The sequence below is a fragment of the Seriola aureovittata genome, chromosome 1 (assembly GCF_021018895.1).
Source record: "Seriola aureovittata isolate HTS-2021-v1 ecotype China chromosome 1, ASM2101889v1, whole genome shotgun sequence".
Taxonomy (NCBI): domain Eukaryota; kingdom Metazoa; phylum Chordata; class Actinopteri; order Carangiformes; family Carangidae; genus Seriola; species Seriola aureovittata.
In genome coordinates this window covers 25,646,284-25,670,171 of record NC_079364.1, presented here as the reverse complement: position 1 = coordinate 25,670,171, position 23,888 = coordinate 25,646,284, and the positions used below count along the sequence as shown (strand labels likewise).

Here is a 23,888-nt window from a genome sequence, read left to right as displayed (position 1 = left end):
AGGCACACTGAAACAGCAGTTACACCTTTAACCAGGTCGGAGGCTATCTTTCCACAGCAAACCCCACAACTTCAGCAACTGGACACTCGGCATCTGGCCCCTCTTTCTTCAGACACACAATAAATCGGAAAGTATGTGGCTTTGGTTACATGTAAATTATAGGCAGTTCCTCCAGAGCCGGAGTGGGTGGGGTGGAGGATCAGTATCCATGTATAGTGCACATATGAATGGAGGCAACCTGGCTAAAAAGCTCTTTCCCGACATCTTCCTCTTGTTTCCCGGGGAGAGAGAGAGAGGAGGGCTGGAGTCGGGTGACAGCGACGTCCAAAAAACACACACACAGATACACACACATAAAACCCATACTGTACTTTGAGCTGAAGAACAGATTTAATTACAGTCTTAAAGACTAAATAATGTCACCATTTCCTTTCTTTATGGCATTATTAGCTTGTTCCTGCCACAGAGAGAAGTGAGCTGCCCTGTGATTCTACTGAGCAGACTTCTGCCTGAGGTTTTTTTTAAGCAGCAGATGTTTTGATCCCGACTATCACACTACCTCAAACAGAAAGCTGGTGATACTAATGATGATAGCAGAGACAGCAGCGGCTGATTCCTAGAGCAAGGGAGTAAAAAAAAAACAAAAAGAATCCGCAGACAGAAGGTGGAGACCCTGGACACAAACTGAAGCAGTGGCACCACACATTGTCCCCACTGTTTTCCATGGTTTCTGAGAATGACTGACTGACTGGCTGCCTGTAAACCGTGGGATGTATTTAAAGCATAAATACATAAATAAAACAAGCAAACATTTCTCCAGTGATTAAAAGCATATGTTGTACTGTGCTCATTAACGGCTGTTTTCTTCAGCTGGAGGAACAGTTGACTAGTCTGATATGTGTAGGTGATTATTAAGAGTGAGGGCATCATTTTCCTGGGCCAGAACCAGAAAAATACTGACAGAAAATTGCGGCAAAAAGGGTGTATGACACTGAAAAAGCTGTACAGGTTTGTGTAATCTAACTTACTGAAATAACAAGTCATAGATAAACATTTACTCGCTCCTAATGAAAAACGTTAACCATAGCAACTGCAACTTCCAACCACTTTGTGAGATGAAAGAAGATGGGCGCATGCCAGTGTTTGAAACGCAACAAGTTAGTAATGGCCTTTGCCCACTTATCAACAGTCAGATGCTACAGCTGCAGGTGTGGCAGTGATGCACACTCCAATAAAGGTGCTTAAAACCACTGCTGCAATATGCATAAAAATAACACTCCTTCTCAGAGTCGCAACACTCTGAACACACAGATGTCAAACACATATATTTAGACTCAGTGCAACTATCACTTTCCAAGAATATCATCATCTCCAATGTGTATTGCAAATAAATGTCTATAAATCCACTTAGGAATCATAGAAAAGAGACGCTCCTTATGACTCCACAACTGTATCAAAATTAGTCATTGATGGTTTTGTGTACATACATAGAAACAGCTCATTTGACATACTTTTAAACGGTGCCAACTCGCGAAGGTGACAGTTTTGTCTGCGGAGATCAAATATAGTACAACAGCTGTGATTTAAAAGGGGCCATTTATTAACAGGCAGCTACAGGAACACTGTAGGTCTGGTCTACCCGCCTGGTCTCCAAACATACAGTAGAAAGCAGACTGTGGGGCAAACTGTCAGTGTAAATTCACAGAGTGATGCAACACTGATGCTAGAATGCAAATAAAGGTGTCAGCGCACAGTTGACTGCTGCTACAGTCATGCCAGCTGAATGCAGGTGGGTCCATCCACATTTGCAGACTGGATGGTGAATCCGCTTTTATTGACAATCTTACTTACCACAGGAGCAGCAGGTGAAGCAATTTGTGTGATACAGGTTCCCCATGGCTTGGCAGGCTTGGCTGGCTCCATACACACCCTTCCCACATTTGACACAGATACCTGTAAAACACAAGAGATCAGTTAGTTCTATTATGTATGCTTGGTAATCTATCTATATGCAACAATAAAATAAGAGCATGTTACATCCTGTGGTGACGGAACATTTTATGGGAATCGTTTGTCTTTGTGAGATTTGAACATTGTCAGACTGACACGATTCTTTGACTCCAAAGCAAAGAATAAGCACTGATTTACCTCTGCTTTATAACTTATGTTATAACCTGTTTGAGACCGAATGGATGTTTAACTAGCTTGTACTATTCAGTGAAGATAATGTTTGCTGCAGCGCTTGTGGGCACCATGAGAATCAAACAATTGCTGGACATGCTGCAAGCTTTGCTGGAGCTTTGCAGGAAAGCTGATCAAAAAAAAAAAAAACTCTGCCAAACCTTGTGTGCATTCCTTTAATTATGCAACACTCAAATTAAATGTGAAAATGACTAACCTGCTTCAAATATCAGCACTACTGTATTTCCACAGGCAGATTTCATCCCTTGTTCTCCCTGCATCTTTTGATGGTCTTTGAAGACCAACACCACAATGAAATTCAGAGATGTCAAAGTAAGTCAGGCTCCCAGACATAAAACATGAAGCAGACTATTACAGATGCACAATTATGCCTTTGATGAAAGGTTAAAGGTTTTTTCCAAATTTCAGTTTGTGATTATTAACTCACAAGAAATATTTCTTAATGTGATTTCATTTCCAATTGCAGAAGTCTAACCTAAACGTCTGACATTTCCATGCATTACATCATACTGTTTGAAGGCAGACTGCTTCAGGAAAGCTGATCATTATATTAAAATATGCTGAAAGGAAATGCAGAGGACGTATGGGGATTGTCAGGAAAGACCAGAAACACACTGTTTTCAAAAAACTTCATGTGCTTTTTCCTTTTCACGAGAAACCCTGAATTGACTTTTAAGTGCATTTTAGTCTTTGCAGGTGGTAAGTTTTGACTAAACTGTGGTATAAAACATTTGTACTGCATATACATGAACACTCAACGAGCTGGTAGTCTGTCTTAGAGCCTTTACAGATAAGGATGGCACTGTTTCGCCCCTCTATTTTATCATATTTAGGGCCATTACCAGGATTTTAATAAAAATATTGAGGTCAAGAGTCCAAGCTCCCTCAGTGCATCCCCATCCACAACTAAGAACATTTTGTGCAGCCGCAAAAAATTCTGTAAAGATTTCTTTCTGCTTCTTATCTAAACAATATATCATGAACAGCTTCAAAGCCCCTGAAAACAAGAGAACAGGAACATTCTCAGTTACATTAAACTAACTACATAATAAACTGTCCATGTTGTTTGATCAGATTTGACTGACAGCGCTGGCAACATGAGCAAAAACCCCACCACTGTGATTAGATTGTGATTCAAGTGTTGCTAAACTGTACTGAAATAATTGACATCGCCTCTTTCCAACTGGGCCATGTCGCCTTCAAACTAGTGACAGGAGGACAGACAGACAAAAAACAAAAATACAGAAACCTTTCATGTAAAATAGCCATAAATGCAAAAGCCCAAATCTCAGAAACAATACTGATGACCTTTATGACCTTCATGCTAGCTACAAGCAGAACAATACTGATATGTTAGTTTTTGAGGGCTGCTCCCACCTGTGCAGCAAGTTGTCTACAGTGGAAGGTGCAGGTCAGGGGAGAGTTTCACTGGTGTTACTGGGGTTTTTCCTCTCGCTAAGGGGAACCTCGACATAAGTTGTCATGGATGGAATAATTTTTAATGAACAATTCACTTTGATAGTCAGTCTCCAGAAGTCAAATGACATGACTATCTGATTACAATGTTGCACTTTTACCATTACAAGTACTGTCACTGCCCGACCCAGCTATCCACAGGTACATGCATGTAAGCCTCAACTAAACCAACTACACAAAGTACTGTGACCTTTAGTGAAGAAACTAGATTGAAGGGGAAAAAAATCAGTGGCTAAAAAGTATTTGGAAGCAGCAGACTAACAATCTCCAAACTCTCACGCACAAGACGACCTCCACCGGGGTCACATTCCTCAGGGAGTGCAGGGTCAAAGCCTGGGTGGGGTGAGTCCAGGGTCACACTGCCTACAGGACACAAGATCTCACAAGATCCCAACATGGGAGCTGCACACGAACACCCCCTCCTACCACAGATAGATTATTACATTTACTTATCTTTAAAACACACACACACGTCTCAGGATAGATTCAGAGCGAGGATACACGTTCTGTGACGCAAACGTGGAATTCCCTAGCTATCTGAGGCAATAATTTCCCTTTCATAACACCTCCAGTGCAGTCTGTGACATTGTAAAAATAACAGATAAAGGACAAGGGTACAGGAAAACCATCCAAAGGTTACATGTCTTCACTTTAAACCAGAGTTGTTTGTACAAATTAATTTCATCAGAATCAAAAACAAATATTGGCATTTCCTGCTGTAACCTGAACTCATGACCACACTCCGGCACTTAACAAAGATAACGGAACGAAACAGGTGATAAGAATGAACAAGTTAACTTTAAATGATAAAAACTAGTTTAACAATATTTCCAAAATAGAAGTTTATGATAGTAAACAAAGTGGAAAAAACTAGTCAATCTGGAGTTAAAACAAGGCCTCTAACAGACAGAAACAAGCCAGCTGATCATAGCCGTCAATGATGAATGAATCAGTTACTGTTGTATATTAATTCTTTGAAAATTAGTGATAAGACTCCTGACAGTGTCTGGTTCAGTGTAGGTGTAGGTAACCTATCTGTTTCTTATTCATCACTCAGGGGGACATGAGGCCACCTGATGAACAGAAAACCTTTCAGGTTCAATTAGTCGATGACTGTAAATAAAAAAAAATGCTGTCTTGTCAGCAGGCTTTTCATTACAAAAATATCCTCACAATGATCATTCGCTCCCAGTAAATTAAACATGCTGCATTTTTAATCAGAATTTATCAAGTGTTTAATTCTCTTTAGTAATTTCATCCAGTGTCACATGTAGCTTTCTTCTCTGACTTCAGCAGCACAAATAGCTTAACATTTAACTGTTATAACAGAACCAGTGTTACATTTAGTGAAGCCAGACTGAATTCACTTCATGATACAGGCCCCTGAGCATCTTCCTCCATGTTCATATGAGCTGTTAGTTCCTTTTCTGTCACTGCATCAGGACGCCATACTTCCCTTTCTGGGTATTTGCATTGACTAGAATGGACATAAACATGGACAAGCTTCTTTAGATGCAGTAGCAGTAATCTTAGGCTTTTTTAATATTGATTTTTTGTTTTGATATACTCATGTGGTATTACTTAACCCCTTGCACAATTGAATTAATACAAAAAAACATGATTAATAACAAAAATGATACTTAAAAGAATACGAGTGCTACTGCTAATTGCAGTTGGGTGGGGTAAAATACAGTCTTGTACCTTCCATCAGTAAAAAAATCTAAATGATTTACCCTAAAAACACAAAGTATATTTTTTGATTGTGTGAAATGTTAGTCTCTACTACAGTATGTTCCTTGTGTAATGATTTCTTTGTTTTAACTGCTGTTATCTCGTCGCCACACTGAGCCCATTATGTCGGCAAAAGGGTTTCAGCTGGACCAACCAGGTACACCAAACTCTCTACATCTGTCTAAATGCTAATAAGCAACATCACTCATTCTTTGAATTACACAGTTGACGGATAGTGTACAAGAATGATGACAGAAATATGACAGTGGTGTATTTGTTTCAGTCAAACAACCAAGATGTTTTAATGTGAATGTGAGAGTTGAGACAGGTTGCGTACCCAAGATAATAGGTCTGTGTTTTTTACCCCTCAAAGCTTCATGTCACCATGTATGTCTACTATTATGCACAGCTGTTTTCAAGCTGTATTGTTTAAAAAAAAATCCCCCTCCTTACTTTCTTAGGTCTAATCTTATTTCTTTCCCACAGAATTAATCTATGGCTGTGCCATTATTGACATGGTTTTTCGGCTTTCTACCCAACGGCTAAACTGAAAAAGTATGATTTATTTATACAGCTATATCGATTTATCTCCGTTACGTTATTCCTTCTGGTTGCAACTATGCTGCACTTACACTTTAAACCACTGTACACCATGTGCTGAAAAGAACGTCAAGGTTCAATTTATCGACATGGAAACTCGCTTTGTCAGGAGTTAACCTGACTGAAACTGAAACAACCATAAATAGGGATAAACATCAGGCGTAAGAGTCAAAATGTGATGTGTTATGATTTCCACACATGCTAAAAGCCCCAAAGGTTTTTGAGTGTGAGGATGTGGTTATCATTTTACAGGACAGCGAGGAAATCTCTGAAGCACTCTTGTTATTCATTTCAAAACAGGATGCTGAAATCTCTCATGTGTCCATTTCATAACATGTCCATATGGCAAGGACAGGATCTTCTGCATTTTCATGGGGTTAAAAATAAAACACTTGATCACTTGATGCACATACATTCTTCCACCAGTGGAAATTATACACTATTGTTAAGATTAAGCCCTGCTCAATATAGGCTTGTTGTTATGGAAGAGCTTATCTAATGTGGAGGATCAAAATCTTTCTGATGGAATGGTGACATAACGTGTGATTAGAATATATTAATAATACAATAATACATGACATCATGTCTCTGCCATCACTGTCAACAACACAGAACGTGCTGTGAGTTGTAAAAAAGGTCTGCACAGCCCCATTCATGAAACTTTAAAGACCACTCGGCGTAACTTTGACTCCTTATGGCACAATATCAAACCAAGCTGCAAAGTTATGAACAGGTTACATGAGAGTGGTCAATAACACAAACAGAGGATTAAATCAATAGTAAGATTAACTGCAGATCGCTAGTTCAAAATGTTGCCATGTACTTTAAAACCTCTGCATGTCTTATAGGAGTGACTCGGTTACCACAAGTTAACAAATCATTCCAGGACAAAATAATTAATAACAAGCAGCCTTTCCAGCATACGAACCTAGCAACACTTCATCAGGAGAGAGGTTCTCACTTTTCGCAGTATTTCACACATCAGAGAATGTTGTAGGATTAACACGAAAAGTGAGACTTAGGAAAATATACATCTAATCTCATGTCAGCTGCTGTTTTGCGCACAGTATATTAAGAGTCAAAAGGAGGCTGTAGCACAACACACAGAGCAGGCCAGTGTGCTGTTGTCCACAAGTCAGCATGTGTGTGTGTCAGGCATGTGCATGACTACTGCCATTATAATTCTGGGCAGGTGATCAGACTTGACCCCCACCAACTATGTCTGGCCCGCCAGCCAAGATCGTGTGCCAAGTGTCTGGTGTTGCCCGACTCCCCACTGGCTGGTTAATGAACGGCTTCGCGGGGGAGTCAGGGCGGGGTGGTGGTGGTGGTGGCGGAGGTGGAGAGGAGGGGAAGTAAAGGGGTGGATTGGGGTGGGCCTCACTCTGCTGCTTCAATTGCAGGCCTGTATCGGGCCAGCTGTTGATTCACAGCTCCTTCGCCACCACAACAAACAGAGGCCACACAAGGGCCAGCCGGCAGAGCAGAGCAGAGCAGTGTGGGACACTGGCAGGCAGTGCTGCACCCCCGCACCACCCCCCACCCCACCCTACAAGAAAAAGCCCTGGCGATCAATTTCTCCACTGTCGCTACAGAAACAGAGCTGTCTCTATTGGGCTCGGTGTGTGGAGCATCTGACTGCATTCTTCTCTCTCCCTCCCTTTCCTTTCTCTCTCCATCTCTATTTCCACCCTCTTGCTTCTTTCTCCATCAACCCCCCACCCTCCTCCCCTTAGCTGTCTTCCTCACCTTTCCCTTCCTGTCTTCCATCCTCCTTCTCTCACCTGCTTCTCCGGAACAAATCAACAGCTGTCTCAGCCTCACTCTGAGCAAGTGCACTGGCTATAAAACAAGCCACTGTTCTCCAGCTTCAGCCATTTGTCTGGCTGCTAATTCAAAAGGTAGACAGCAACTTCCTCCGCAGCCATTCTGTAGCGGTGTTACTGCTGCTGACGCAAACCTATTTGGTCTCAAAAATCACAGAAACATACAACAATGTTCAATTCCTGAAAAAAATGTATATATCTTTAAAAAGCCTAAATCCAAAGAGGAAGGCACACTTCAGCCAGCAAATGCTTTCATTCCAAAATGCCTTTCAGATATCATGAAGTCAAACATTTTCAGTCTGGGTGGCCCCCAGTGTCAGATTCACATTTCTACTGTCACTCTCAAATTGCACTTGAACATAATCTATACTCCATGCTACAGAGGATAACTGCATTTTCAACAGATCCAGACCACACTGCTCTGGGTGTCTGCTCCGGCAGAACAGAAGGTTCCATTCAGCGAGGTGCAGCACTGTGCAAATTTTGGCTCTGCCAAGACAGAAATTAGGATTGCCCCGCAAAGCCACTCTTATCTGCCACAGAGGGACCTGTTAGTGGTTATGTAGCACTTGCATGATGCAAATAGACCTTGCAGAGATGACAAACCTATAAATAAACCATTCCTGCACACCAGACAATTTCTTTGAATTCAAAATTCAGTTGGTTGTAATACAGAGAAAGTTACGCATGACATTTCATGCTATTAATATTACTACCTGTTTGTTCACTTGGTGCCATAGAGAATTGTTCGTACTCAGTGAAATAAAATAAAACAGTGAAGGGAGACGCTGCCCTTTTCAGCTGAAATACAATTTTGGACTTGAAACTTGCTTTAACTGTAAATGAGCAAAACCTTCTGAGACACACTGCAGGGACTTCCCACATAGCTGGGAGATCAAAGACAGTGTAGGGAAAGTGTCAGGGCCAGAGCATCTGAGCCTTACACAGGCATCTGAGGTGAAACTTTATGGCAGCTGAAAACATGTTGGTTTGACTGATCTGGGACTGAGGTGTTTTGACCAAATGGGTTAATTTACATCAATCAGGTACCCACAGCTCACGAGCAAAGCATGTCAGACTCTCAATGAAATGACCACTTACACATAACATTTTCCTAAATCATCTGTTAGTTGATGCCAGACCTGTAGTGGTCTATGTGTACAAGTAATTGGGCAAAGTGTTCAGTGAAGCTGAACCAAGCTTTGGTTTTTATATTCATGCCTAACAGCAAGATTTAAATGAGACTCCCAGAAGTAAATGAAAACAAACCTGCAAATAATATTACCTACCAAAGTATTCCTTTTTCATGTGCATCTCTAACTCCTTTTCCAGCTCCAGGGTGAGCGCCTCCAGCCGCCTCTCCGCCTGGCTTGGCCCACTGTCTCGGCTGGGGGTCACCTGGTAAGGTAGCTTAAACCTCTGGCCCGAGGAAGCTGTTTTTGAGGACATCCCATAACTAAATGATGATGGTGACCCCGCGGTCATCTCCGCAGTCCCTCCCGTCTGAACTGACTGCTGTTGGGGCTCAGGCACCGCCGAAAGCCCCTGGAGATGGATGCGATTTTTGATCCCGTTGGAGTCTCCAAACTCCTGTAGCAGCGTATCCTCGTGTAAACTGCTTCCCAGCATCGACGACCTGGGTGAGGGCAGCTGCAGATCAGGGTAGGTGCTCATAGACCCCCTGGAGCTGCGGGAACTTCTAGAGCTGTGACTGGAGATGCTGGACCGGGGACTGACCACACAGTTTGCGGTTGTCCCCGGTCTTGCGCTCCCGTCCTGGCTGCAGATGCTCGAACGAGGACTCGCCAGCGGCGCTGCGTGTAAAATCGCCCCTTCCAGATCATGGTTGACCACAGGCCCGTACCGTGAGTCAGAGTAACTGGACCTCGGGCTGGTGGTGAAGGAGTACTGGCTCGCCGTGCTCGACCTGGGGCTGGTGTGCCTCTGGTCGTAGCCCATACTGATGCCGCTGGTGCGGTTGCTGCTGGGCTTGCTGCAGCAGTCACAGCTGTTGAGGCTGGCCCGGGGGCTGGAGTGTTTACTCGTGTCGCTGGCGGTGCTTGCATAGCTGGATCTGGGACTGAGGACACTGTTGCCCTCACAGTGAACCAAACTAGACCTGGGGCTCGTGTACCTGTCCTGACCCGGTACCACCAAACTAGTGCGCGGGCTGCTGATGCTCGACCTCGGGCTTGCATGCTTGCTCTGCTCCTGAGAAGACAGAGAAGATGCAAGGCTGGACCGAGGACTAGTGGCGTTGTACCTCCCGTCGTGGCTGCTGGTGATGCAGACACTGTTGCACCTGTTGCCGGGGAGAGCCACCGGTTTGTTGAGCGGCACGCCGTCGAAGGCGGAGCCGGTGCTATACCTGTGGCCCTGCACCTCCAGAGAGTACCTCCTGTGCCTCTCGGAAGCGCCCGTGTAGCACGGCAAAGCCACTTCGGATTTGGTGCAGCAGCCCTCCTCACTATAAACCGCGTCTCTTTGAGGGGCACAAAAATCCACAGGAACGGTCCGGTTGCAATTCACTGGGCGCACTGGAGCCGCGTTGTACACTTTATTTCCAGACGTGAAATTCTCCACTGTGTGATGCTGCTGGTGAAGCACAGAGGTACCATTCATTGGCTTACTTTTATGCTCTGCTACTGCCGGAGCCGAAAAGTCTAAATCGGGGTTAATCACCAAGTCTCTCCTCGAATTGTACATCCCGTCTTTATATGCATCGTACAAGGAAAGGTCCTCCATCAATTTACTGGCCCGGAGCCCCAAATCTTCCTGATAATGCTCCATGTTGTGCTCCCGAGGCGAGAAACAAGTTCAGAGTGTGCTCTGCTCCGCGAGCCAAACTAGCGAGCACCGCGGAGCACTAATTGCATTTCACATGGAAATCAAAACAAAACGCCGCGGTACAGCCGTCGCTCATTTACAGAAAAGCACCAACGTACTCAGAAACCTCCACCGTGTGCAGCATCGTCTTCTTCTGCTTTGCCCCCTTCTCCGAAAAAACAAACTCTTTCTCACAGTTTCAGCCGACAGGGATACGTTTGTCAACTTCAGTTTTTGTTAAGTTGAAAGGTCTTTACAGTCAATGGCGCGCTGCGCGGAGGAATTTCCCCTTGTTGGTTTTTCCTCTAGATGTCTCTTACGGTCAGTATGCCAGACATTAAAGTAGGATGGATAATCGCATACGCCGTAAATATCAGTTGTATCCAAGTCTGAGCACACGAAGCTTGCGGAAATCTAAATAAAATACCTTTTTACACAGGGGACTCGTTTGCCTAAAAGGAATGCGGGGATGAAGACAGGATGCGCTGCGCCTCTCTGGAATGTGGTTAATGCTGCAGAGAAACAATGATTGCGACCAACTCAGCAAGGGGCTGCCGGCTCTGAAAAGAGAATAGTTTAGAGAGAAGGGGACGTCTGCATTCATCCAAGGCAGACTAAAATACCACACAAAGCACGCCTCACCTGGTCCGACTTCTTGTAAGCCAGGAATAAGATGCAGTGATTTGGTAATATGGAGGACAAAGCTATTTAAAACTCAAGTTTATCCACCTTCTTAGTCTGATGATCTAAAGATAAAGATATCCTCAGGTCCCTCAAAGTATACGATCCATTTTAGATCATATTCATTTATGAAGGGATATTATTATGCTGGTAACAAGATACAAGATATCCCAGTATCAAATAAATTATTAATTTTTTTCCCAAGGTTACATTGGGTTGAATAAACATATCATTTTTAATTTTAAGTGGAAATTGCCTGAATACAAAGTGCATACGTCATTTAAAAATAGGAAACCAATGAAAGGGGGGAAATTATGGTTTTATCTGGTATGTTATGCCAGCAGGCCTGACAATAATGCTGTAGTCATTTTAAATCAGGGTACTCAAGCTTTATCAAGTCTTTGTCTATACCCCTTATTCAAACATGAAAACTATTCAGCTATCTTAAAACACACACACACACACACACACACACACACACACACACACACACACACACACACACACACACACACACACACAGAAATTGTTGCTTTGGAAAAAGATTATTTTCTTTTGGATCAGGAATCCAGGTTTAATTTTTAGATGCATTGAAACTATTTAAATCGATTTTAATCAATTTAAATCATGACACATCCAGAACTTACTGACTTTAAAAATCAATCAAACTGCATTTGATTTGTAAAGTTTTATTCATTAGCTTTCAGAACATTTTTTCTTGTAATACAGTTCCACAAAAAGCATTAAAACACTTTTAATGTATGAAGTAATTGTCAGTCTTTGGCTCTAGAAATGTGAGCATCTGACATACAGTTTCTGAAAGAGACAACTATAAAATGGTGTATTAAGAAATTAAGGTACAGAGGTTATACAGTACAGTATTTTTCCCATGTAATGGATATCACAGTATCACACGGGAATTCTTTCATTGACTTGGTCTTAGCTGCTTTTTATGTCTGAAGCACTTGTCAGTAATGACCACTTTGAAATAAAATGTATAAATGGATTTCGACATATTAATACATGTAAACAACCTATTCATGAACCAGTCTTGATACAGAATGTTTTGGAAAATGGCAGAATGATGTTTTTGCTTTGGCTTCTTATCAGCTGCCAACAACTGGAAGAAAAGAGAGAGCCACAGCAACGAAGGCAGCAACAAACAGGATGTCTAGTAGTAATCGACTGAGGAAGGAGCTGCAAGATTTTTTCCCGTGGCCTCTGCATCTGAACCATTGTACAACCTCATCCAGGTTATACTCCTGGGGTTCATAACCAAGCTCTGCTTTAGCCTTTGCCATGCTGAAGTAATGCGTCACGCCAGTTTTATACACCTCTGTACGTGTCAGCAGTGGCTGGAAGTTATAGAAGGGGCCGATGAGGTGGTGAATCATTTCTGTGAGAAAGGCAAAGAAGTAAATAAGATAGAGAGGTAGTCGTACTTTGGGGAAGGGATAGCCCAAGCCCTCCACCAGAGGTCTGAAGAATTCAAAATTATTGACAGGTCTGCCGTCGGAGATGAAGTAGGCCTGGCCAGCAGAGCGGTGCTGCTTCTCCAAGGTCAGTGCCTCTGCAGCCAGCTCATGTGCTGAAACCAGGTTGTCCACATGGACAAATTCTACCAGGCTGCTGGGTTCACCATAAACAAACCGGAAGATCCCCTTCTCAATGTAACCAACTATCCTGGGTAGGTGCCTCTGCTCTCCAGGCCCGTAGATTCCTGCTGGACGCAGTGCACAGGTTCTCAGCACCCCAGAGCTGTCCTTCAGGGCTGTGCCATTAGCTTTCAGCACGGCCATCTCAGCCAGGGACTTGGTTCTGGAGTAGTGGTCAGGGTGAAGATGGAGAGGTAGATAAGGGAGGCTTTCATTGCCGTTCTCTATCACTTGGCCTCCGAACACCACATTGAAGGTGCTGGTGTAAACCAGCCTGGACACTCCATGCTCAATACAACCCTTCAGGACGTTCTGTGTACCCTGAACATTCACCGCCTCAATCAGATGATGGTTCAGCTGCTCCCTGCCAGACATGCCATAGGAGGCAATGTGGAATACACAATCCACACCAGCTATGGCCTTCTCAACTTGTGCATAGTCACGTATATCACCTTGCACAAACACAAAGTCCCCTGGCACTTCTTGGATTGGAGGGACTGTGTCAAACAGAATGACTCTGGCTCCCTTTTTATGCAGTGAGCATGCCAGGCTGCAGGAGCAAACAAGTTATTAAATATTAATTGAAATCTCCATGACACTCAATGCAAATTTATGACAAAAATACAATAATTACATGTATGTCTAGTTTAAAATCTACCACAGCTCTGTGGTGCTCAAAGATCCCAGTCTGGCTGAGATAACTGGTGCAATAACGCCACCTTGTTGCGGTGCAGCACAAAGTAACTGACTAAATGTTTAATTCATTTTTTGCACAATAAAGAATATGAAGTAGTTCTTACCGATAACCAAAGTAGCCACATCCCCCAGTTATCAGAAACGTGTCTGTGCGTGCATTTTCCATTGCAGGAGGGCGAATCTGTAAATTTATGAAAGCAAGTGATTATTATCAGGAAGACAGTGATAAGCTTGGAGAAGCACACACTAAAGCAGTCTCGTATGTGAAAACTCTTAAGTCACAAACCAAAAAATCAAATATGACGCTAAGTCGTTACCTAACCTACAACCTGTGTGCTGGTTCACTGACCTCGTACTTTAGCTGTAACACGTTTTTATGGGATTAGCTGAATGCATTACCATTATTCCTACATGGATAAAGTAGGCTACCACAAATGTATCGCAGTCTATCCAGTTAAGAAACTAATAGTTATACTTTACGGAAGTAGGTTTTATTCAGCATGCCTCAAACTATGCAACAAAGTAGTGTGTTCTGACATGCGCACACTGTGCTAAAGATAAATACATAGCTTGTACTCGAAACTATTTAAGGTCACGTATTCACCAGCGGTACCAACCTCAACATAAACCGGGTAGAAAATGAGTAAAATATCTGATGAATGTCACTTATTCAAAACTCTACTACAGCATTTGATAAGTGCACCAATGTGTACTTCCTTAGGCGGTGCTGTACGTGCTTTTTGTTCCGTCATTGCGGCCACCTGCGTCGTACAAAGAGGCACAATACCACGGGAAGTTAGGCGACATTACCTTCACAATGCAAGGTCTGATATAGTGATAAACTTGTTTTAATTGAAAATCATCACAGCATATAAAAAACATTGTTAATTATTTATTTTTCAAATGGTAAGAGTTTTCAATTAAGCATGTGACTTTATATTTATAGTTTTGCAAAAGTGATTGCATGCATTGCATACTCATTTCTCAAAGTGTACGTCAGTGATGGTTTTACTTTGATAGTTGTTCTCGGAAGTTATAATCTCACAAACGATAGTTTGATGCGATAGCCACTAACTTTAAGACTTCCGGTATGCACATCGTGCCTTCAAAATAAAATAAAAATTAAAATTGTAGTGAAATAGTGGAATTTGCAGCCTAATCAAAGTACCAATTAAATGAAAATACATAATACTATTTGGGACGTTTTCCTTAAAAAAAATAAAACCAGGCTCATCTTTACATGTGTGACGGCTCTGTTCATTCCACTTACTGAACTTAATAACACTTGGACTTACTCTGTACATTTTAATAATAGTAATGCTGAATTTTATACATATATGGCGAAACTAACTATAAATTCCACCTTTCCACTTTGTAATTGGTGTGAGAAAAATAATGAGAATATTGTCACATGCTTAATTTCTTAAACTGCAAATTATGTCCAGTCAGGATAGTGTGTGAATTAGAGACTGTACGACCCACCTTTGACTGTTCATGCAAAAATTATACATCTAAACACTCCTGCTGACCTGTACTTCATTATCACACTATCATCTTAATATTTACGTATGAAAAAAAATTCAACAAAATAAATTCACTTAAATTACTTAAACATGTGTGAATGTTAGAGCTCCCTCTAGTGGCGATACCTGAGCCCAGACAACTGAATGTCACAAGGCAGCAGCTTCATGTTGAGAATACTTGGAGTGGGACTGGGCAAGGATTCATTAGAGCTCAGTCAACAGTCTACACTGCCCCGCAGTGTTTTACCAGAGCATCTAAATAAATTTAATAAGATCTAACAAAAGTCATTATGACCTGTTACTTTTTCAGATTTTCATCATTCTAGGTGCAGATTAACCTTGGTCCCATCTGTCCTGTTTCAATTCAGATCTGTAAAGCTCTCTTTACTTTCCTGCAAACTTCACCTGACTTTTATTTTGTTGATACACACTCAGGTACTTGACTTAAACATACTTGATTACTTTCCAACTCTGGACCTGCAATCGTGACAGTGAATGAAGTGGCATACCACATTTAAGGTCCTATTTATTTGTACTCATTTCAGTCATTATAAAATGGCATCTTTAACATTTTACAAAAAATTCTAAGCACTGTTCATTTTTGAAATAGAGGATTCTTCAACAAGCTGCTTTATCTGGTCAGTCATGAAATTAACACAAGTTGTGACATTTTCCAGGATAATTCAAAAACAGGACATGTTGTTTTTCAGACTGTGTAGCAGACTTTTTTGTTTTCAGGCTTCAGTTTCTTCTGCAACTTTACATTGAACTTTCCCTTCAGAATTTGCTCTCTCTCCCCCGCTGCTTGAGGTTGCTCCTTCCCAGAGATGAGCTCCGTCCTAAGCTGTGACATTTCAGAAAAGTAACACCCAAGTACCTCACAGCAGCGTTACCGCATTTCACCCAATAGTTTCTAGCACCCGTTAACTAATTGATTCTCTCTTATAACCGCTTACCTGCAGATTGTGACGTAACCTGCAGCCCCGTCCTGTTGGTGCACAGTAGGTGATAGTAAAACATGAAATCGCCGTCCTCGAGATAAACAGTGACTTTCAGATGTCGCCGCTAGAGGGAGCTTTAACATTCAGACATGTTTGGAATTTACATTCAGAAATAAAAGGTGAACCCAATATATATCAATATGTAGGCCAATGCTTAGAGTCTATTTATTTTTGTTGAATTTTTACTTATTCGTATTATTTTTTCTTTCCTTACATAACTATGCTGTAACAGTATATATCAATGTGTCACACCAACTGTATACACCGGTTTCCGTAGCAGCAGTGTCTGAAACGATGTGTTCTCCAGTGATGGTTTTACTTTGAAATTGTAATCGGAAATTATAATCTCACAAACGATATCTTGATGCGACCATGGATGCTACCTAAGATCCTCTTTTTTCTCTCCTGTCTCTGATGAGACCAACAAAAACTTCCGGTATGCATCTCACGCCTTCAGAATAAAAGCCGGGATCTTTTTTAAATGGTTTGAGGTAGTGAAATTGACTAGGCTATCAAACTGGAGTGCCAATGGGACGAAAACACACAATTGTTTTCGTTCTTTACTTCTTATTCCAGAATGAACATTGTTCAAAACATGTGTCTGAATGTTAAAGCTCCCTCTAGCGGCGATACAAAACTGAAAGTCATTGTTTACCTCGAGGACAGCGGGCTCCTGTTTTACTATCACCTTTAAAGTGCATCAGTACAACGTCGCTGCAAGTTACGTCAGTCTGCAGGTAAGAGGTCCATGTTAGTCAAGAGAGGATCAATGAGGGTTATGTAAACTATCGGGGGAAATGCTGCAACGTCGGCGGGTGGACGAGGCACTCATTGGGCGTTACTTTCAGCTTTCTTAAGTGACATAAATGCGAAATGAGACGATCTCGTTAATCAGTGTTGACTCTGGTAATAATAAAACAGGGGTAATGTCCCATAGTTAATAGCTACTCATTCCGCTGCCAGCTTTTAAGAAATTAGATCGCATTTCCTTTACGTTTTTTTTTTTTGCTCGCCCTCAGGCTATAACACAATGTAAAGTTAAAAGTTGAACACTGCTTCTACATATTTCACTGCATATAACTAATAACTCTAAACATTTTCGATTTATAACTATGAGAAGTTGTCATTGTTTTAAGATTTAACATACAGCTGAGTGCAGTTTGTAACTGGTGGACTGGTCCTTAAAATACATAAGCATTCTTGTCCATGAATAGTTTACAGAGGTTTAATATGCTTTTAATAATTGGTTTTATTGATATAAACTCTTCAATATCTGTGAAGGAATTTTTTTTTGTCCACCTGATGAGTTACTGACTCAGGTGAGAGGTCAGTATGAGGCCCTGGGTCACTGTGACCCAGCTACTGCACTGAATCTAACCAGCTTTGAGATAATGAGGCGGCTCCTCCAGATGAAGCTGTGCTTGGCTGATACTGTTGGTGCCACGGCTGATAACAACAGACCATGGATGGGCAGTACCGAGTGGCTGAGTGTACGTATATAGTCATGTTTCCTTGTTTATGGTTAATGAACCAATAGTGTAGTAATACATCCCTCTCCAACCCCTTCTCCATCTTATGGGGTTATTTGACCGATTAGGGAGTGCAAGCTATCTATAGTATTCTTTCTAAATATATAAAACCTATCCCCAGAGGTTCCTGCTTCAGAATTGAGGTGACATCATGCACAGAAGCCTGTATTGATGAATCCTCCTTTCTCCTTGATCAAGCATCAATAAACATCCTCAGCATAAGACATACTGGACTCCAGCGCTCTGTCTTCACCACCGATGATAAGAATTTTCACCAACAATAGCTATGCCTTGAATGTGGTCTATTAGAAAGTGACATCCGTTCATGTAATCTGTATTTTACAGGCAAGATGAATTTGGAGGAGTACTTCAAAAGAATTGGTTTCCATGGCTCTAATGAAAAACTGGATCTTGCAACACTGAAACTGATCCACAAACAACATGTCATGTCAATTCCATTTGAAAACCTCAGCATTCACTGTGGTGAGAAGATCATCATGGACCTGGAGGTCATTTTCAATAAGATAGTGAGGAGCAGTCGTGGAGGCTGGTGCCTTGAGAACAACTTTCTTTTTGGCTGGGTGCTGAGAGAAATGGGCTACAACAGCACGACCTTGGGCTCCAGAGTTTTCAACAGTATTCTCAATGACTTTGGCCCTCTTGAATCTCATCTCATCAACAAGGTTGTCATTGATGGAAAGGCTTACATAACAGATGTAAGCTTTGGGGTATCTTCCCAAGTGTGGGAACCCCTGGAGCTCATCTCTGGGAAGGACCAACCTCAGGCAGCTGGGGTCTTTCGTCTCATAGACAAAGGGGACATGTGGGTGCTGGAGAAGACTGGTAGAAAGCCAGAGGTTGTTAATTCAGAGTTTGCCAGTTCAAGCCTGGTAAACAGGAAGGAAACAAAGCAGATCTACGGCTTCACCTTGGTGCCTCGTGACGCAGATCATTTCTTTGAGACAAGCCACACACTTCAGACAGATCCTAGTTCACTGTTCACCAATAAGTCCATCTGCTCTTTGCAAACACCCGCAGGATTCAGAGCCCTGATCGGCTGGACCTACAGTGAGGTCACCTACAAACCTGTGGAAGGTGTTGATGATTTAGACATGAGGGACATACCAGATGATGAGATAGAGCAAATTCTGAAGGAAAAGTTCAGTGTAAAGTTGCCGAACAAGCTAAAGCCTATAAACAACAAAGCGTGGTACACACTCTGAAAAACCACATGTATTCTTTTTTTTTTTTTTTTTTTTTAAATTGTCCTGAAAGATGTTACAACCTGTGTTCATCATGACTGACCAGGTAGAGCAGCTTGTTGAAAAGTCATCTATTTCAAAACTTAACAATGCTTTTCATTTATTTTTTGTACAATGAAAATAATAGCATTATTCACTGACACTTTTGAGCGTAAGTAATAATGTATATTTAAATCAGGTACCTCAGTATGTCAGGTTACAGTTTGCAAAAAGTTGATGTAAGAAACCTAACTTTGTTGGCTGTACACTAAACATTAGTCAAAGAGTTATGAAATGATGAACCACTTTTAATCTGTACAAGAGTGATGGAAAAATGAAAGTATGGAGAGAAAAAAACAGACCCAGACTTTGTCAATAATGGCCTGCTCAGTGTGGTGTAGTATCAAAGTTAGCGTTTGGCTGACCGATGGAGCCCGCAGGATATTTCAGCTGTTTTGGATTCTGTAAAAGCCAAGTATCCAGAGTTAATTTAAGGAGCGGATATGCCTTTCTCAATGAAAGTATTACCAGCCAAGGAAAATTGTTTTCAGTCTAAGTAAATCTGAGCAATGTTGTTTGCCATTATTTTGTATTGTAGTAACTTGCTTATACCAATGCAACCTGTTGAGCTTCAACTTATATATTATCAAGTCACATGATAAAGCCAACCTTGATGCTCTTGACTTTATACTCACCTGTATGCTATGTTGTTACTCATATATCATATTATGCTCATAACCTTTTGTATCCTTTTCTTCAGAAACATGAGTTTCAAAACAAGTCCTGTGTATTAAATCCAAGAATTACAATGCCAGTTAAATTTTTTTGTATAATGAAGTTTATCATTGTCTGTTTGATGTACGTAGGTTTGTGTATTGGCCGATAAGTCCAATCTTCCCGATCAAGATAGAGAGGAGAAGGCATCCACCTCTCCCTGACTAAAGCTCAGATCCTCTTCTTGGCAGCTCTCATCATAGATTAGCAAGTGTTGGAGTCACCTCAATTGTATTGCTTTTGTGACTACATTTGCAGACATTGTGTGGAAAACTTCTAGAGGAGTCCACAGAGGGGTTACCTCAAATCCTTAGTTCTGATAGTTGTGCACACAGCCCACCTTGTCTCCATATGTTGGTCACTGTGTTTTTCTCTGTTTGGTGGAGAACGCATATTCTAGTGGTGGATGATAACAGGTCAGCAGTGTAAAATCAGTCATCAATCATATGCATCAGAGGTCAGCAGAGCTTGGGGAGCTTGACTGACTGACAGTGAAGTAATGTGTGCTATACTGTTTTCTGGTTTGTAGAAATATTCCATGGGACAAGACCAGAGGTCAAGTTAATATAAGGAATGATTGCCATGAAGGTACAATCAGTGTCCTTGTTGCTTCCTTCTGACATTCATACTTTCCCTTGGCCCTTGCATTTCTATGGAAATTTCCAATCCTTGCCATTCTTTACCTGTCCACCATGTCCTGCCAGTCACCTGATCTCCACATCCACCAGCACAACTGTCTCTTATATCTCTCCTGTGACACCAAGTATTTATACTCTTTTGCATTGATTTAATGTTGCTCAGAGAAGTTGACATTATTATATTGCATGTGGTGTTATCACCTTGGCCTTAATATTTCTTACAATGAGACTATGTAACCTTTGCTATACAGTGGCCATTTTGGCAACAAATGACCATTGTGGGATGATGGTAAATGATAATCAATTAACTGACTCAGTAATATTTGTTAAAGAGTGATCTATATAAACTTTACCAACAATAGCTACTGTTAGCCACCATAAGTTACTGGTCATATCAAACCAAATAAGGCTGTGGCTGCAATTCCCTGCAGTGTATTGAACTGAGGAAGGGTGTATAATATTGGTTATGTGTTCAACTTTTCATTTCTAACACAATAATGTGTCGTTTTTTACTTCAAAACTTATGTAGACTCACTTTAAAAGTACAGCTTCAGCTAACCTAAAGGACTCATGCATGATAACCAACAAATATTTATTGCCCTTCTTTGCTCAGGGCAAAGGCCCAGCACAGTTAATCAAGACCCATGTTGTAAATGAGATACTTCAGTCAGTAAACTCATGTAGTACATTGTGTACATATATACTCACTGGCACAGTGTGTGAATTTCAACAGAGTAGTGTTGTGCTAAATCAAACTGCCGTTGCACACTCACCGGAAATAGCGATCGTAACATGTCGCACACCTGCCGGCTGCTTTGCTCTCTTGACTCGAAATTAACGTTTTACTTTCACGTGTGTGTCCGTGGATGTACTATAAGACCCGTTCTAATAAAACACCCATGTGTGTACCCCTGACGTGGAAATTAGGCCACCATCGGCGCCGACGTCGCTTCCTCCTTTCTTGGTCGCCCTTTTCACAAATTTGAAATTAGCTTCACGGCCCCTGGTCCCTCCCCTTCCGCTACGTAGCCAAGATGGTGACCGTTGAGGGGGAGAAGTGTTCATTCTTTTATACTCAACTTTTTGACCATTTTGAGCGCAGGACCTAGGCTAAGTACTCAATGTGCACTGCAAGTTCAATCTTTACTCAAAACACCAAGCGTGAGTATGGAAATACACGAAATGAGACACAGCAATGGACAATGGTTCCTCCAGTACTGGTGGAGAACACAGAGGTGCTACATGACCTGACTGGGTTTACCCACTAACTGACATGACAAAGCTGACAAAATGAAACAATATCAGAATGTAATTTTGGCAAGCATATCCGTCTGTGTAATGTGTCTGTTCCCTTTATACTGTGTCCCTTAGTGAAGCGGCTGTGGAGTAACACCACAGGCACTGATTACACAAGTGCCCAGGCAAATCATCAACTAAACCAAACATAGCTTTACTGACTATAAGCTTGGTCCTTCACAGCTCGGAAGTTCTCCAGGAAGAAACAGCTGAGTTGCAGCTCCTGTGTGGGGAAGCTTTGGGTCCATATAAATACTCTGTCCTCAGAATACACAATTTTGATTGATTGCACCAGCAGCCTACGTGAAAGGTAAGGTTGAACACTATTTCTTTATGTTTTCTGCTGCAAAGTTTTGTAAGTCTCAAACTTTAGGACTAGAATTTCTGACATCTAAGTAGGTCTATGACCATTTCTTATTATTAGGTACATGCATAAAAAAGTGTGAGTGCACTGAAAAATGTGCTTCGCCAATGTGCAGTTTGATCAAGAGAAACTTCTATGATCCCTGATTAATCATTAAATCTTCCCTAATTATGTGGGAGGTGAAGTGTCCTTATAAACTTTGAGACAACTGAAATGACATTGCAAAACTGAGTGCAACTGTGTAAAAGGTGGACTGGTGCTTTAAAATCATGACATACCGTATTTTACAGGCAAGATGAATTTGGAGGAGTACTTCAAAAGAATTGGTTTCCATGGCTCTTATGAAAAACTGGATCTTGCAACACTGAAGCTGATCCACAAACAACATGTCATGTCAATTCCATTTGAAAACCTCAGCATTCATTGTGGTGAGAAGATCATCATGGACCTGGAGGTCATTTTCAATAAGATAGTGAGGAGCAGTCGTGGAGGCTGGTGCCTTGAGAACAACTTTCTTTTTGGCTGGGTGCTGAGAGAAATGGGCTACAACACCACGACCTTGGGCTCCAGAGTGTTTTACAGTACCGTCAATGACTTTGGCCCTGATGACACTCATCTCATCAACAAGGTTGTCATTGATGGAAAGGCTTACATAACAGATGTAAGCTTTGGGGTATCTTCCCAAGTGTGGGAACCCCTGGAGCTCATCTCTGGGAAAGACCAACCTCAGGCAGCTGGGGTCTTTCGTCTCATAGACAAAGGGGACATGTGGGTGCTGGAGAAGACTGGTAGAAAGCCAGAGGTTGTTAATCCAGAGTTTGCCAGTTCAAGCCTGGTAAACAGGAAGGAAACAAAGCAGATCTACGGCTTCACCTTGGTGCCTCGTGACGCAGATCATTTCATTGAGACAAGCCACACACTTCAGACAGATCCTAGTTCACTGTTCACCAATAAGTCCATCTGCTCTTTGCAAACACCCGCAGGATTCAGAGCCCTGATCGGCTGGACCTACAGTGAGGTCACCTACAAACCTGTGGAAGGTGTTGATGTTTTAGACATGAGGGACATACCAGATGATGAGATAGAGCAAATTCTGAAGGAGAACTTCAATGTAAAGTTGCAGAAGAAACTGAAGCCTGAAAACAAAAAAGCCTGCTACACAATCTGAAAAACAACACGTCCTGTTTTTGAATTATCCTGGAAAATGTCACAACTTGTGTTAATTTCATGACTGACCAGGTAAAGCAGCTTGTTGAAGAATCTTCTATTTCAAAAATTAACAGTGCTTAAAAATTTTTGTACAATGTTAAATATGCCATTTTATAATGACTGAAAGGAGTACAAATAAATAGGACATTAAATGTGTTATGCCATTTCATTCACTGTCACGATTGCAGGTCCAGAGTTGAAAAGTAATCAAGTATGTTTAAGTCAAGTACCTGAGTGTGTATCAACAAAATAAAAGCCAGACTGAAGTTTGCAGGAAAGTAAAGAAAGCTTTAGAGATCTGAACTGAAACATTATGGACAGATGGGGCCAAGGTGTAAAAAGGTAACAGGTCACAATGACTATTGTTAGCTCTAACTGATTTGATTTATCTAGATGATCTGGTAACACGCCATGATGCACTGTCAATGTGAAAGAGCTCTAATTAATCCTTGCCAAATCACAATCCAACTTCCTCTCCAATTTACACATTTTATTAAAATGTCATTCATATGATTTTACATAAATAAAATGATCAAGACTCTGTCCTACTCCATGAATATGTCCATATGCACAGCCAAATGTCTACCAAACCCACTAGTCCCTGCCCATGCAAAGTGGGT

General features: G+C 41.6%; 4 protein-coding genes across 8 annotated transcripts in view; 2 read left to right on the top strand and 2 right to left on the bottom strand.

Moving 5' to 3' along the window:
* The window catches only part of wtip (WT1 interacting protein), a 29,800-nt gene extending 18,699 nt beyond the window's left edge, over positions 1-11,101 (bottom strand). Inside the window, exons 1-2 of the mRNA XM_056381045.1 lie at positions 9,125-11,101; positions 1,852-1,953 (exon numbers count right to left, since the gene is read on the bottom strand). Of these exons, the coding sequence (XP_056237020.1) occupies positions 1,852-1,953; positions 9,125-10,625 (1,603 nt within the window). The 5' untranslated portion in view covers positions 10,626-11,101. The remainder of the gene's footprint in view (positions 1-1,851; positions 1,954-9,124) is intronic.
* A 914-nt stretch (positions 11,102-12,015) lies between these two features.
* sdr42e1 (short chain dehydrogenase/reductase family 42E, member 1) lies at positions 12,016-21,341 on the bottom strand. Of its 4 annotated transcripts, none has more exons than XM_056371452.1 (3): positions 21,173-21,341; positions 13,798-13,874; positions 12,016-13,547 (listed from the first exon to the last, which is right to left on the bottom strand). In XM_056371452.1, the coding sequence occupies exons 1-3, from the start codon at positions 21,191-21,193 to the stop codon at positions 12,449-12,451; spliced, it is 1,197 nt and encodes a 398-aa protein (XP_056227427.1). In that variant the 5' UTR covers positions 21,194-21,341; the 3' UTR covers positions 12,016-12,448. The 4 variants fall into 4 exon arrangements, with proteins under 4 accessions (XP_056227427.1, XP_056227443.1, XP_056227434.1 ...); XM_056371468.1 differs by lacking the exon at positions 21,173-21,341 and adding an exon at positions 16,173-16,224; XM_056371459.1 differs by lacking the exon at positions 21,173-21,341 and adding an exon at positions 14,311-14,455.
* LOC130166139 (arylamine N-acetyltransferase, pineal gland isozyme NAT-10-like) lies at positions 16,703-23,809 on the top strand. Of its 2 annotated transcripts, none has more exons than XM_056371491.1 (3): positions 16,703-16,954; positions 21,879-22,005; positions 22,350-23,809. In XM_056371491.1, the coding sequence occupies exon 3, from the start codon at positions 22,355-22,357 to the stop codon at positions 23,225-23,227; it is 873 nt and encodes a 290-aa protein (XP_056227466.1). In that variant the 5' UTR covers positions 16,703-16,954; positions 21,879-22,005; positions 22,350-22,354; the 3' UTR covers positions 23,228-23,809. The 2 variants fall into 2 exon arrangements, with proteins under 2 accessions (XP_056227466.1, XP_056227475.1); XM_056371500.1 differs by lacking the exon at positions 16,703-16,954 and adding an exon at positions 21,452-21,560.
* On the top strand, positions 16,961-19,796 carry LOC130166129 (arylamine N-acetyltransferase, pineal gland isozyme NAT-10-like). Its single transcript, XM_056371482.1, has 2 exons — positions 16,961-17,707; positions 18,092-19,796. The coding sequence occupies exons 1-2, from the start codon at positions 17,680-17,682 to the stop codon at positions 18,967-18,969; spliced, it is 906 nt and encodes a 301-aa protein (XP_056227457.1). The 5' UTR covers positions 16,961-17,679; the 3' UTR covers positions 18,970-19,796.
* Positions 23,810-23,888: the final 79 nt, after the last annotated feature.